A 14,845-nucleotide genomic window follows, 5' to 3' on the forward strand; every position below is an offset into this window, starting at 1 on the left:
AACACAAAATTCTGGAGGAACTTAGTAGGTCAAGCAGCATCTCCGGAGGATAAGAGAGGCAACATTTCAGGTCAGAACTTTTCTTCAGAGTCGGAATCCAAGTCGTCCAGAGAAACGGCTTTGACCTGCTGAGTTCCTCCAGCACTTTGTATTCTTCACTAGATTACAGCATCTGCAGTTCCTTGTTTCCAAATCCTTTATTCAGACTGTGTTTAGAATGTGGAAGCCTCACCTGCAGGGGGAATGGAGGGGAAGAACATAGATGCATTCCAGGGGGTGAGGGGGAAATGAACAGAAGCAGAAAGAGGAAATCAAATGCTGTCTAAATATCAAGGACAGTCACCCTCCCCTAACCTCTGGAATTCAACTCTCTGTCCATGATGGGGACCACATCCAACACAATAAATAATTGTTCCTTTCACCGCAAATTGCACTGCAGTTATGCACATAAACACACTTGGAGAGCATCTATTTAACTCATGTCCATGTTTGGACCAAGGCTATGATGAGATCTGGAGCCCAGTGTTCCTGACAAAAGCCAAAGAGGACATTTATGAGCAGGTCATTGGTGATTGAGTCATAGGTTCACAAGTTATAGGTGCAGAATTTGGCCATTCGGTCCATCAAGTCTCATGAAAATCGTGAAGATGAATGCAAAGATGATTCAAGGCCAGAGTACTGAAAAGCCAAAGATAGACACAAAATGCTGGAGTAACTCAGCGGGGCAGGCAGCATCTCTGGAGCGAAGGAATAGGTGACATTTCAGGTCGAGACACTTCTTCAGACTGACGTCGAGGGGAGAGGGATACAGATAGATAAGGAAGTGTAAGGTGTGAAAACAGGGCAGAGAGAATGAAGATCGAGGAAAATGTAGAATAGATCATTGTTAGCTGGGAGACAACAAAGGTGACAACAAAGCAAACTAGAGATAAAGTGTCATCACACAATAAAACCTTCACACTTCCTTATCTGTCTATCTATCTCCCCCCCCCCCTCCCCCCCCCCCCCCCCCCCCCCCCCCAACGCCAGTCTGAAGAAAGGTCTCGACCCGAAACGTCACCCATTCCTTCTCTTCAGAGAAGCTGCCTGTCCCGCTGAGTTACTCCAGCATTTTGTGTCTATCTTTGGTTGAAACCAGCATCTGCAGTTCCTTCATACTGAATAAAGCCAGCAGGCTTACAGGAGCCATGGAAAAGCAATTTGTGAAAATCAACCGAGTGTGGTTGAATGATGCAGGACAGCATGATAGAGATTGTAAAGAAAACATTCATTTTGTTTTCTCTCAGACGATTAAATGAATTGGATAGCGCCCACAACAGATTAGATTATTCACAGTCTGTAACAGAATCAGACATAATGGAGTCATTCCTTCTCCGATGCTCTTAATGCTATCAATATCTGATAAGCTACTTACTTAGTTATATAGCAGCAGCCAGTTCTATGATGCTATAAATGGATTTCTCCTTTATTTTATTTAAGTGAACCAAATCGGTCTTAGTTAAAATGCAAACTCCCCATCAATTCTCACTTCCTCTCTTTCCACGTCTACCCCTGTCTTATCAATGTTTCTTCTGATCTTTCTCCCTTTAACCTTGAACAATCCGTCCTCAACAAAGCCCTTACTTTCATCCGTCCATGTGGCCCAGTGGCGCAGCAGCAGAGTTGCTGCCTTACATCGCCAGAGACCCGGGTTCGATCCTGACTACGGGTACTGTCTGTACGGAGTTTGTATTTTATCGCTGTGACCTCGTGGGGTTGCTCCAGTTTCCTCCAACATTCCTAAGACGTACAGGTTTGTAGGTTAATAGGCTTCTGTAAATTGTCCATAGTATGTAGGATAGGACTAATATACAGGTGATTGCTGGTCAGCGCCGACATGGTGGGCCAAAGGGTCTGTTTCTACGCTGCATCTCTAAACTAAACTAAACGCTTCAAGCTCCAATGTCCTCAGCCTGATGATGTTATGTTCTCCTTTGCACCATCGTTGCCTCTGTGCCCTTTTCCTTGGTCAGGAGTACCCACCCTTGTCTGTGGAACTTCCCTCCTGTATTCAAGGTTTCTGATCCATCCAGACTCTTGTCTACAACCTTTTATCCTCTTTGCATTCTATGCTTTGCTAGCTCCGGATGCATTATATTTAATTTTTCCACTGCCATTATACATAAACAAACCCTCACCTATCGTCAAGCCTGCAGGACTCGGCTTATCAAGGACCATACCAGACATCGCCAATGAAGCAAGTCAACTCAAATCGGGTTTATTGTCATGTGCACAAGTACAGTGAGATATCGGTACAATAAAAATCTTGCTTGCAGCAGCATCACAGACGCATAGACTCAAACAGCACACAAAAATATGAATTATATATACATAGATTCTACAAGATGGTAAAAAGAAAAGATTGTGCAGAAAAATAAGACATCATTGCAAAGATACACAATTAGAAACATGCCTCTGCTAGTGTGAGAGGTGGTCTATAGTGTTCTGTTGCTGAGCTAGGATTAGGGTTGTGCAGAAGATAGATACAAAGTGCTGGAGTAACTCAGCAGGTCAGGCAACATCTCTGGAGGAAAGTATAGATGACATTTGGAGTCGGGACCCTTTTTCAAACCCTTAAGATGTGTCCCGAACCAAAATGTCATGTATCCTTTTCCTCCAGAGATCAATCAATCAATCAATCAATCAATCAATCAATCAATCAGTTTTATTCGTCATATTGCACATAAAGTGCAAGTGAAATGAATTTGTCAGCAGCGGTACAATGAGAAAGGACACACAATACACGATAAAAATTGAACACAAATGCTGCTGGACCCGCGGTGTTACTCCATCACCTTGTGTCTATCTTCTAAACAACACTTTATCATTGGTATAAACCAGTATCTGCAGTTCTTTGTTTCTACATTAAGATTGTACAGATTGTTTCCAGAACCTGATGACTGTAGGAAAGTAGTAGTGCCTGAATCTGATGTTGTGGTACCTCCTGCTCAACGGTAACAGTGAGAAGAGGATGTAGTCTACATGGTGGAGATCCTTGATGAACGATGCGGCATTTTTGAGGCGGCGTCTCATGTGGATGCTTTCAATGGAGAGGAGAGCTGAGCTGAGTCCACCATTCTATGCAGCCTCTTACATGACTTTGCATTGAAACTGTCATACTAGGCCAAGAAGCAGATACTTTCTACACTGCATCTGTGGACGTTTCTTAAGCATATTCAGAGACGTGCCAAATCTTTTTGAACTTCTAAGTAGCGGGCTGGTGGGTCTTCTATGATTACATCCATGTGCTGGGCCCATGTTAATGCCCAGGGATTTGAAGCAGCTAATTCTCTTCATCACCAATTGCCTCAATGAAAACAGGTGCATGGGGTCCCAACTTTCCCTTTTGAGAAGTCAACAATTTTTTCCTTGGCTTTGTTCACGTTGAGCTAAAGACTAATTGAGTCATTGGCAAATTCAGAACTCTTGAATTGAAAGGGATATGTGCTAAACGAGGGCAGATGGGACTAGTGGAGATGGGGCATGTTGGTCGGCATGGGCAAGTTGGGCCGAAGGGCCTGTTTCTGTGCTGTATAACTCAATGATTCTATTAAAGTATAGCAGTGATTCCCCCACCATCTATATCACCTGGATAATACGTAACTGACCAGGAATTGGCACCAAAATGTTTATAATAAATGAACAGCGGTTGCCATTTAAATAATTACCTTCTTAGTTTGGAGCAGATGTGTATCCCTTTAAGGTCGGTATCTTGGGTCGGTATGGGGAAGTTGGGCCAAATGGCCTGGTTCTGTCCGTATGTCTCTGTGACTCTATGGGCCAGTTCACCGATTCAAAGTTGTTCCATAAACCTTGGTCTGCCCCCCCCTTGACAAGTACATCATAGTCCTCTTCGAAAATGTTGCAGTCTTTAGTCTCTGTCAGTATGCAGGAAGAAGAAGCACACCCAGGTAGTCAGGTGTTCCAGTGAGTGGGTGGAAGATAGAACAGGCATTCCCGATGGTGGCATAGCAGTGGTCAAGTATGTTGGGTCCTCTGGTGTTGAAGGTAATGTATTGATGGGAGATTGGCAGATGTTTCTGTAAGCTAGCCTGAAGCTTCAACTCCTGCTGAAACAAAGTCATGGGATCATGGAGATTCAGTGTTCTGTACCTTCCTCATCTCTGTCTTTGCTCAAGTGGTCAAAACAAAGTGCTGAAATAACTCAACAGACCAGGCAGGATTTGTTGGGGGGGGAAGTGGACAGACAACATAACCAGTTGGAACCCTTCTTCAGACGATCAGGCTGCTGGAAGTTTTAGTTTTAAAAATACAGCGTGGAAACAGGTCCTTTGGCCGACTGAGTCCGGACCGAGCTATCCCAGTACTGCAGTCTGAAGAAGGGTTTCGGCCCGAAACGTCGCCTATTTCCTTCGCCCCATAGATGCTGCTGCACCCGCTGAGTTCCTCCAGCAATTTTGTGTACCTTCCTATCCCAGTACATTAGTTCTATCCTACACCCAAGGGACAATTTTACAGAAGCCAATTTACCTACAAATCTGCACGTCTTTGGAATGCGGGAGGAAACTGGAGCGCCAGGATAAAACATATGTGATCAGAGGGAGAACGTGCAAACTCTATACAGACAGCGCCCGTAGTCAGGATCGAACCTGGTTCTCTGGTGTCGTGGGGCAGCAACTTTACCACTGCACCACTGTGCTGCCCAATATTCAAATTTTGTTAAATATTTTAAAGTAGAGGTATACTTGATATTGAAGGAGGTGAAAAGTGACAGGATTTTTGAGATTGCAATCAAAATATAAAAACATTTAAAAAGTGGAATAATCTAATTAAATTGAATTGAATTGAATTCATTTGTCATTCAGAAAAAGAAAATGTGAACGAAATGTGGTTACCATACAGTCATAACAATAAAAATCAAACAAGACACACAATTACATAAATTTAACATAAACATGACAATAGACAATAGGTGTAGGAGTAGGCCATACGGCCCTTCGAGCCATTCAATGTGATCATGGCTGATCATCCCTAATCAGTACCCCGTTCCTGCCTTATCCCCATATTCCTTGACTCTGCTATCTTTAAGAGTCTATCTATCTCTCTCTTGAAAGTATCCAGAGAACCTGCCTCCACCGTCTCTGAGGCAGAGAATTCCACAGACTCACAACTCTCTGTGTTAAGAAGTGCTTCCTCGTCTCCGTTCTAAATGGCTTACCCCTTAGTCTTCAACTGTGGCCCCTGGTTCTGGACTCCCCCAGCATCGGGAACATGTTTCCTGCCTCAGGCACCTCCTCACTGTGATGGAAGGTTAAAAAAAAGTCTTATCTCTTCTTTGCTTGAGGCCAATGAGGCTATTCCTACTTCTAACTCATATCTTTGTATATAGGAGGGATTTCAAAATAGACGCAAGGAACTGCAGTTGCTGGAATCATGAGCAAAAACACAAAGTGCCCCATTACAGACACACAATGATATATAATACATCTAACCGCAGCTAGGATCAGGTGTAACATTGACCTTAGACTAATTCTAAGTGTTACACCAGATCCCAGCTGCAGTTGGAGTTCTCATTATCTTGAATTCAGTTATCCTGATTTTCTTTCTTGGCCTAATCCCACCATTTTATTCCTCGTTGAACAGATCTTCATTTTCGAGAACAACATCTTCTATCAGCTGAACGTCAACAGCCGAGCTATACGTCTGGTAGCAACTGGGAAGGAAGGGCTGATTTTCAATGGCCTGAGTGACTGGCTGTATGAAGGTAGGGCACGATGACCATTCAATGAATCGCTGTCACTGACGATCCATCTGTGCTGCCCACAAGTTATAATCTCCAATGCAAGCGACTGAGCGCATCAGGACTGCTGAACTGTGATAATGCACAATGTATAACTTCACATCACACAGAACGGTTGAGATAGCTTACATCTGCTCTGTGCACTCATGTGGAGGTCTGTGGACATTCTGTTTGATGTAACCTGCCTGTCTTTATTGAACTGTTTATAATATCTTGATTCTCCCATTCATTTACTCTGTGTAATAGTAAGCTACCCACTCAGACCTGCATTCTATTAGCCACTTGGTGATGCCAGCATCCATTGTTAATTGTAATGAAGCAGTCAGGGTTTTGAGTACAGAAGTTGGGACGTTATGTTGCAGTCATACAAGACACTTGGAGTATTGTGTTCAGTGTTGATCACCCTGCTATGGCAAGGATGTCATTCAGCTGGGAAGAGTGCAGAGAAGATTTACGACGATGTTGCCAGGACATGAGGTGCGGAGCAAAAGGGGAGAGGATGGGTAGGCTGGAACTTTGTTCCTAGAAGCTCTGGAGGCTGAGGGATTTAGTTTAGAGATACAGCGTGGAAACAGCCACTTTGGCTCACCAAGTCCATGATGACTAACGATCACCCATACACTGGTTTAACCTACAAACTAGGGATGAATTACAGAAGCCAATTAACCTACAAACCTGTGCGTCTTTGAAATGTGGAAGGGAACCGGATCACCCGGAGAAAACTTGCGCCATCACAGGGAGAATGTACAAATTTTGTACAGACAGCTTGTTCCAAACATCCACCCCCCTCGCCTTACACTTATGTCCTCTGGCTCTTGATTGCCCTACTCTGGATAAAAGACTGCATTTACCCTATCTATTGCTCTTCTGATCTTATACACTTCAATAAGATCACCCCTCATCCTCCTGCGCTCCAAGGAATAAAGTCCTAGCCTGCTCAACCTCTCCCTATAGCTCAGATCCTCAGGTCCTGGCAATACCCTCGTAAACTTTGCACTCTTTCCAGCTAAACAAGAACTTTACTATAACAAGGTGACCAAACCTCAGCTTGTGGCTTGGTCATGAGTTCCCTTTTTACCAGGCTGATGTGAAGTGCATGAAGATGGAATAAGTAGATGAAGAAGCACCTTAATTTAATTTGGTATTGATTCTGGTTATAAGGAAACCTGGTGATAAGGTCATTGAATCGTATCTAGACTAATTACTTGGAAATAATGAGCGTGCATGGTCCTCCCGATTTGCCTCAGTGGATGAAGAAGGGACCCGACCTGAAAACACACCCATCCATGTTCTCTCTAGCGATACTGCCTGATCCGCTGAGTTACTCTAGCATTTTGTGTCTTACCTCAGTAGATGGCAGTAGATGACGTGTCAGTTCAGATGGTATCACTCTTGTCTTTGAATCAGAAGGTCCTGGGATCTTCTTGCTCCAGAAACGTGTGCGCAAAATCACTACGTCAAAGATGTTACCTTTCAGAAGAGACACTGAGTGGAGTCTCTATCCGCCCTCTTGCATGAATGTCAAGGATTTCTGCTGTTGCTTTTTCTTTGACATATATAAATGAGTTGAATATTTGGAAAACAGAGCACCGTTTCACACTGTGGCGATGATATCAAACTTGTTGGTGTGATTAATAGCGAGGACAGGATAATGAGACACAGACGGACTAGCAAACGTACAGACGGTGACAGATAGAATTGAATGTAGAGGAGAAAGGACTGATGCATTTTTGAAAAGGGAATGGGAAAAGGCAATGTAAACAAGGGCACAGATCTAAAAGGTGTGCAGGGACTGTGTGGTCAGGGAATTCACATTCACGGATCTATGAAGGCAGCAAGAAAAATAGAGTGAGGTTAGCAATGAGCAATTGATCTTGGGTTTCATATATTGAAGCATTGGATACAACCGGAAGGAAGTTAGTTTGAACCTTTATAAAGCTCTGATTAGGCCACAACTGGAGGATTGCTTCCATCAGATCACAACATTTAGTATCTTTGGAAGAATGCAGAAGGAATAAAGGCATAGACTATTTTCTAAATGGGAAAAGGATTCATAAATCAGAGGTGCAAAGAGAGTTGGGTGTGCTGGTGTAGGATTCCCAAAGGGTTAACTTGCAGGTTGAGTCGGTAGTAAGGAAGGCTAATGCAGTGTTAGCATTCATTTTGAGAGGATTCGAACATAAAAGCAAGGATGTAATGCTGGTGCTTTATAAGGCACAGGTCAGGCGACATTTGGAATAGTGTGAGCAGTTTTGGGCCCCATATCTGAGGAAGTGTTGTGCTGGTGTTGGAGAAGGTTTACAAGAATGATCCTGGGATGATAGGGTTAACAACATATGAGGAGCATTTGATGGTCCTGGGCTTGTACTCACTCGAGTTTAGAAAGGTGAGGGGGGACTTTATTGAAACCTAACAAATAATGAAAGGCTCAGACATCCCCTTTGATGTCTTGTTCTCACACCTTATACTTCCTTATCTCTGTGTCTCCCTCTCCCCTGACTCTAAGTCTGAAGAAGGGTTTTGACCCATCTCAGCATCAACAGAGATGCTGCCTGTCCTCCTGAGTTACTCCAGCATTTTGTGTCCATCTTCGGTGTAAACCGGCATCCGCAGTTCCTTCCTACACCAGGGGATATAGGTTTAAGGTGAGGGGGGAAAGATTTAATAGGAACCTGAGAGGTAACTTTTTTACACAAAAGGTGATGGGTGCATGGAATGAGCTACTGGAGGTAGTGGACGCAGGTAGTATTGCAACATTTAAGAAACATTTAGACAGGTTCATAGAAAGGGCAGGTGTAGAGGGATATGGGTCTAATCCAGAACAACGGGTCACAGTTTAAGGATAAGGGGGAAATCTTTTAGGACCGAGATGAGAAATTTTTTTTTCACACAGTGGTGAATCTCTGGAATTCTCTGCCACAGAGGGTAGTTGAGGCCAGTTCATTGTCTATATTTAAGAGGGAGTTAGATGTGGCCCTTGTGGTTAAAGGTATCAGGGGGGTATGGAGAGAAGGCAGGTGCAGGATACTGAGTTGGATGATCAGCCATGATCATATTGAATGGCGGTGCAGGCTCGAAGGGCCGAATGACCTACTCCTGCACCTATTTTCTATGTTTCTATGTAATTCAGGCAGGTGGGACATGTTGACCAGTGTGGGCAAGTTGGGCCAAAGAGCCTGTTTCCACGCTGCATGACTCTATGACTATGCCTCTCTAACTCAATACCCTGTGAGAGAGTCGAGGACCAGTCATTTCAAAAGTGATTTGATTTGGAACCTGAGAGAAATAAAGTGGTGGAGTGGTGAAAAGGGGATTGGTTTACAGAGCCAGAGTGGATTGATGGGCTAAAATGTTGACTACCTTCAAACGTTCTTGCTGAAGTGAAAGTCAAGTAAGTTCTGCAATCCTGAACCGACCGGCTCTGATGCTTTCCCCATCGAAGGGATCTATAGGAGGTCCTGCCTCAATAAGGCAGCCGGATCGCCATTTCATTCCATCAGGAAGAACATATATGATTCTGAAAACAGTGACCTCCAAGTTTCTTCCCAACGACCAATGCAAACACCAACCAACCATTGAACTATGAGCAGTCTTGGTTACACTTGGAACTGTCGACATTTGTTCTGTTTTGTTTTACATTAATATTGGCATTTTTTAATTTATTGTGCTTTATTTTTGTTTGTTTATTATGTTATCTATGAGTACTGTGTTAACAGGCCTGTTATGCTGCTGCAAGTAAGAGTTTAATTGGAAGACACAAAGTCCTGGAGTAACTCTGTGGGTCAGGCAGCATATCTGGGGAACATGGATAGGCGCCATTATAGGTCAGGACCCTTCTTGAAGAAACTTACAAAATTCTTAAGGGGTTGGACAGGCTAGATGCAGGAAGATTGTTCCCGATGTTGGGGAAGTCCAGAACAAGGGGTCACAGTTTAAGGATAAGGGGGAAATCTTTTAGGACCGAGATGAGAAAAACATTTTTCACACAGAGAGTGGTGAATCTCTGGAATTCTCTGCCACAGAAGGTAGATGAGGCCAGTTCATTGGCTATATTTAAGAGGTGGCCCTTGTGGCTAAAGGGATCAGAGGGTATGGAGAGAATGCAGGTACAGGATACTGAGCTGGATGATCAGCCATGATCATATTGAATGGCGGTGCAGGCTCGAAGGGCCGAATGGCCTATTCCTGCACCTATTTTCTATGTTTCTATGTTTCTGAAGATTGCCTGTCTCTCTGAGCTACTCCAGAACCCTGTGTCGTTTGTAATCCAAAGTCTGCAGTTCCTTGTTTCGACACAGATAAACCAGCATCTGCAGATCCTTTCTTGAGCATCTGCTCGGTGCATTGTCGGTGCATATGACATTTAAACACTCTCCTGATTTTTGACTCACCTCAACTGTGCCAGACCTGGCAGCAATAGAGTGTAGAAAGGATCTGCAGATGCTGGTTTATTCTGACAATAGACACCAAGTGCTCGAGTGACTCAGCAGGTCAGGCAGCATCTCTGGAGAAAAAGGATGGGTGACATTTCAGGTCGGGACCCTTGCGACTTGCACGGAACCCTGTTGGGTTCCAACCCAAAACGTCACCCAACCTTTTTCTCCAGAAAATCGATAATATGTACTAAACAAAATAAAATCAATAAATTGATAACCCAATATTAGTGCAAAAATTAAACATAAGAATCCTTTAGCACAACCAAAGGTAGTCCATAGAAGTTCATTGTTGAGCTTAGTGGCGTGTAGTGCTCAAGAGCCTGATGGTTGTTGGGAACAAGCTGGTGGTAATGGCTTCCAGACTTCTGTACCTTTTTCCCGATGGGTGGAGGAAAATGTGAGCGAGGCCAGGGTGGTGTGGATCTCTAATGAGGCATTGCCTCATAGTGAGGGTCTCTCTGAGGCATTGCACCCTATAGATCCCCTAGATGTTGGGGAGTTCATTGCCCGTGACAAACATAGAAAGTAGGTGTTCGGAGTAGGCCATTCTGCCCTTCGAGCTAGCTCCGCCATTCAATATGATCATGGCTGGTCATCCAAAATCAGTACCCTGGTCTTTCTTTTCCCCATATCCCTTGATTCCGTTAGCCCCAAGGAGCTATATCTAGCTCTCTCTTGAAAACATCCAGTGAATTGTTCTCCACGGCCTTCTGTGGAAGAGAATTCCACAGATTCACAACTCTGTGGGTGAAAAAGTTTTTCCTCATCTCAGTCCTAAATGTGACCCCTGGTTCTGGACTCCCCCATCATCGGGAATTTTTTTCCTGCATCTAGCCTGTCCAATCCCGTAAGAAATTTGATGGACCGGGCAGTGTCTGAAGAAGGGTTCTGACCCGAAATATCAAGCACCTTTTTTCTCCAGTGTTGCAGCCTGCCCACTGAGTTACTCCAGCACATTGTGTCTATCTGTGGCAGCAACAGATACAGGTAGGGGACTGGGTTTGCAGGCAGTATTATCAATGATTTATGATTACTTATAAAGTCTCGCAGCTTTGCCATACAGCTGATGAGATGCTCTGCAAAGCTCTGTACACATACGAGCTTTTATTATTTCTGGTGGGTTCTTGGTCACAAGCGCCCGCAGAGCGATCGATTGGCGATTTCTTTTCTCGCAAGAAAAATTGTGATCCAGTGAATATAAACAAGTAAAGGAAGCAAAGACTTGGTTTTCCAAGCATGCCTCGCACTGAGTTGAAATTCTGCCTGGAAAACCAGCCTGGAATAGCAGTGTCTGCATTAAACCACACACCTTCAATAATGCAACCTCAAACCCTACGGATCAAACTGAATGCAACAATTGCATTGTTCGTTCAAGCTGTAGACAGTTGATGTGGAGTTTAATGCAGCTTTAAGGGTCATGTCCACTGCACTACCAACTTAAACAACGAAAAACAAATGTAATCATTCACCTCCCATCGATCACGACAACTGAATCCATTACTGAGGAATGGTTAAAAGAGCTCTCAGCTTTGGTTTCGCAGAAACAGGCTTCTGTTTGCACGACGACATAAAGAATGTGGGATAGTGTTATTGTGCGGGGATCGCTGGTCGGAGCAGACTCGGTTGGCTGAAGGGGATGTTTCTGCACTGTATCTCTATAACAAACTAAACTGCAGATGCTGGAATCCTGAGCAAAACGCAAAGTGCTGGAGGAACTCAACAGGTCAGGCAGCACCTGTGGAGGGAACGGGTAGGTGACGTTTCATGTTGGGACCCTTCTATCAGTAATAAGGTCATGAAGTCATAGCTGATGGGAGCAGAATTAGGCCATTTGGCCCATCAAGTCTACTCTGCCATTCAATCTTGGCTTATCTATCTCTCCCTCATTAGGTCTCCCACTGCGGAGACCTAATGCACGAGTTCAGAAGAGTGTCTTCGACCTTCAAGCTCGAGGGCACTCGCCTGGAAAACCTCGAGCTGGATCGACCATCAGCGTTGAAACCGCGAGCTGGATCGAACGACCGCACACACACACACACACAAACACATCGCAAAGGCGGGGGCCAGGGAAAGCGGGGGAGCGCTGTCTGAAATTCACACCCACAATGAAGAGGAAGGTAAAAGACGGCTGTACAGTGTATGGTAAGTCCTTTAGAGAGCGCGGAGGGGGGGGGGGGGGGGGAGAGAGGGGGAGAGAGGGAGAGAGAGGGGGAGAGAGAGGGAGAGAGGGGGAGAGGGAGAGAGGGAGAGAGGGAGAGAGGGAGAGAGGGAGAGAGGGAGAGAGGGAGAGAGGGAGAGAGGGAGAGAGGGAGAGAGGGAGAGGGAGAGGGGGAGAGAGGGGGGGGGAGAGAGGGAGAGAGAGGGAGAGAGGGAGGGAGGGGGAGAGAGGGGGAGGAGAAGGTGGGGGAGAAGGTGGGGAAGAAGGAGTGGGGACACTCTTAAGAAGTATAATAAAGTTTAGCGGGCATTTTACCTACCGGTCGGCTTTCCTTGGTCCTGAAAACTCTAACGAGCCAATCACAGTGCCCGGTCAGTGAAGGAGATTGCCTACGGCTGCCCTCGACTGCCTGTAACTAAATAGCGACCCCCCTCCACTACACTACGAGTTAAAAAGAACCATGCCGACCAAATTTTACTCGCGGAAAATTTTTCAACATGCTGAAAATTTTCCCACGACCAAACTGAGGCCGCGAGTATGCGGGAACTTCCCTCGAGCATGAAGGAGAGTTCCAGTGACCTCATAGGACCTCCTAGGACCACGTGTCGACCATGCTGCGAGTTTGAGTCGAGGGCAAACTCTTCTAAACTCGCAGATTAGGTCGCCGCAGTGGGACAGCCCCTTAACCCCATAATCCTGCCTTCTCCCCATAACCCCTGACACCTGTACGAATCAAGAATCTATCTATCTCTGCATTAACAATATCCACTGACATGGCCTCCACAGCCTACTGTGGCTAAGAATTCCACAGATTCACAAACCTCTGACGAAAGAAATTCCTCCTCATCTTCCTAATGGAAAGTCCTTTAATTCTGAGACTATGACCTGTAGTCCTGGACTCTGCCACTAGTGGAATCATCCTCTCCACATCCACCCTATCCAAGCCTTTCACTAGTCAGTAAGTTTCAATGAGGTGCCCCCTCATCCTTCTAAAAGCAGTCTGAAGAAGGATCTTGACCTGAAATGGTGCCAGCTCATTCCCTCCAGCACCTTGTGTTTTGCTGGTACACAAAATTGCTGGGGAAACTCAGCGGGTGCAGCAGCATCTATGGAGCGAAGGAAATAGGCGACGTTTCGGGCCGAAACCCTTCTGTTTGTATGAGTTCTGTGCTTCAAACACATCTTGTCAGCCTACATCCGTGTAGGAATATATTGTGTTCTTTTATTAGCAAAAGTGCAGCCAAGGGAATGAAAAGCACTAAAGCACTTTGTATTCTGCATGTTCAATTTGTGCACTGATACATCTTCGGAATTTCACCAGGCTTAAGGTCTGAATAATTACATTTCTACCCAAACGTTCAAGACTGTACCATCAAGGAATAACAAAAGCAATCAGGAAGTGGCCAAAGGAATGACAGATAGAATTTAACTCAAGACAATGGAGAGGGAACATGCGGTGGCCACGGGGACTTCCATGAACGCTGGTCGCTGCGGGGGTTCGAATGTGTCACGGAGACAGCTGGCCATGTTGTAATCTGATGGTCAATGTTTGCAAACTGCATGAATAGCAGTTTGGATTAATGCAGTACTTGGTAAACTGGGAGTTCCTTGTTGTGGAAAATAAACCTTGGTGAGACCGCACTTGGAGGATTGTGTGGAGTTCTGATCGACATTCTGAAGGAAGGATGCCATTCAGACAGATACGGTTCAGAAAAGATTCACAAGGATGATGCTGGGATTGGTGGGCTTGAGTTGTGGGGGAAAAATAAAAAGATTGGAACTGTTTTCCCCAGAGCAAGCGAAGCAGAAAAGTGAACTTATTGAGGGTTATTAAATTAGGAGGGTATAAAGAGGGTTGATAGCCATTTCATTTCCCTAAAGTAGGGTAGTCTAACACTAGAGAGCATAGATTTATGGTTGGAAGGGAAAGATTTTGTCAAGGGACAAAGGGACAAAGGGACAAAGCCGACTGTATTTTTTAAGGAGGCTGAGGTCATTTAACATCTGCCAACCCCTACTGTGCAGTGTCTACCATTCAGTGGTGGCCAGTGCTCTGTTTTTTGCTGTGGCCTGTTGGGGAGATGGCGCCCGCATAGCGGACAAAAACAGACTGGACAAGCTGATCAGGAAGGCCGGCTCAGTGGTCGGGGCTGAGCAACGAACGGTCCAGCAGGTGGCAGAGGCCAGAACTCTGAACAAACTGGGTTCAATAATGACCAACCCCACTCACCCACTCCATGCCCTGAAGGTGATCAAGAGCAGCATCTTCAGTCAGAGACTGATTGCACCAATGTGCAAAACTGAGAGACATAGGAAGTCCTGTTTACCAGCTGCTATAAGGTTATATAATGCGCATAAATAACTGCACTATTTTTAATTAATTGTATTTTAACTTGTATTTTAACTTGTATTTTAACTTGTTAAGTATGGAAGCCATTTGAGGAAATGTGT

General features: G+C 44.9%; 1 protein-coding gene across 5 annotated transcripts in view; it reads left to right on the plus strand.

Moving 5' to 3' along the window:
* Window positions 1-14,845, plus strand: part of dpp6 (dipeptidyl peptidase like 6) — a 1,023,588-nt gene that overhangs the window by 901,116 nt on the left and 107,627 nt on the right. For all 5 annotated transcript variants that reach the window (XM_033044183.1, XM_033044163.1, XM_033044144.1 and 2 more), the window contains exon 8: window positions 5,644-5,764. In XM_033044183.1, the coding sequence (XP_032900074.1) occupies window positions 5,644-5,764 (121 nt within the window). The remainder of the gene's footprint in view (window positions 1-5,643; window positions 5,765-14,845) is intronic.

The sequence above is a fragment of the Amblyraja radiata genome, chromosome 2, assembly GCF_010909765.2.
Source record: "Amblyraja radiata isolate CabotCenter1 chromosome 2, sAmbRad1.1.pri, whole genome shotgun sequence".
NCBI lineage: Eukaryota > Metazoa > Chordata > Chondrichthyes > Rajiformes > Rajidae > Amblyraja > Amblyraja radiata.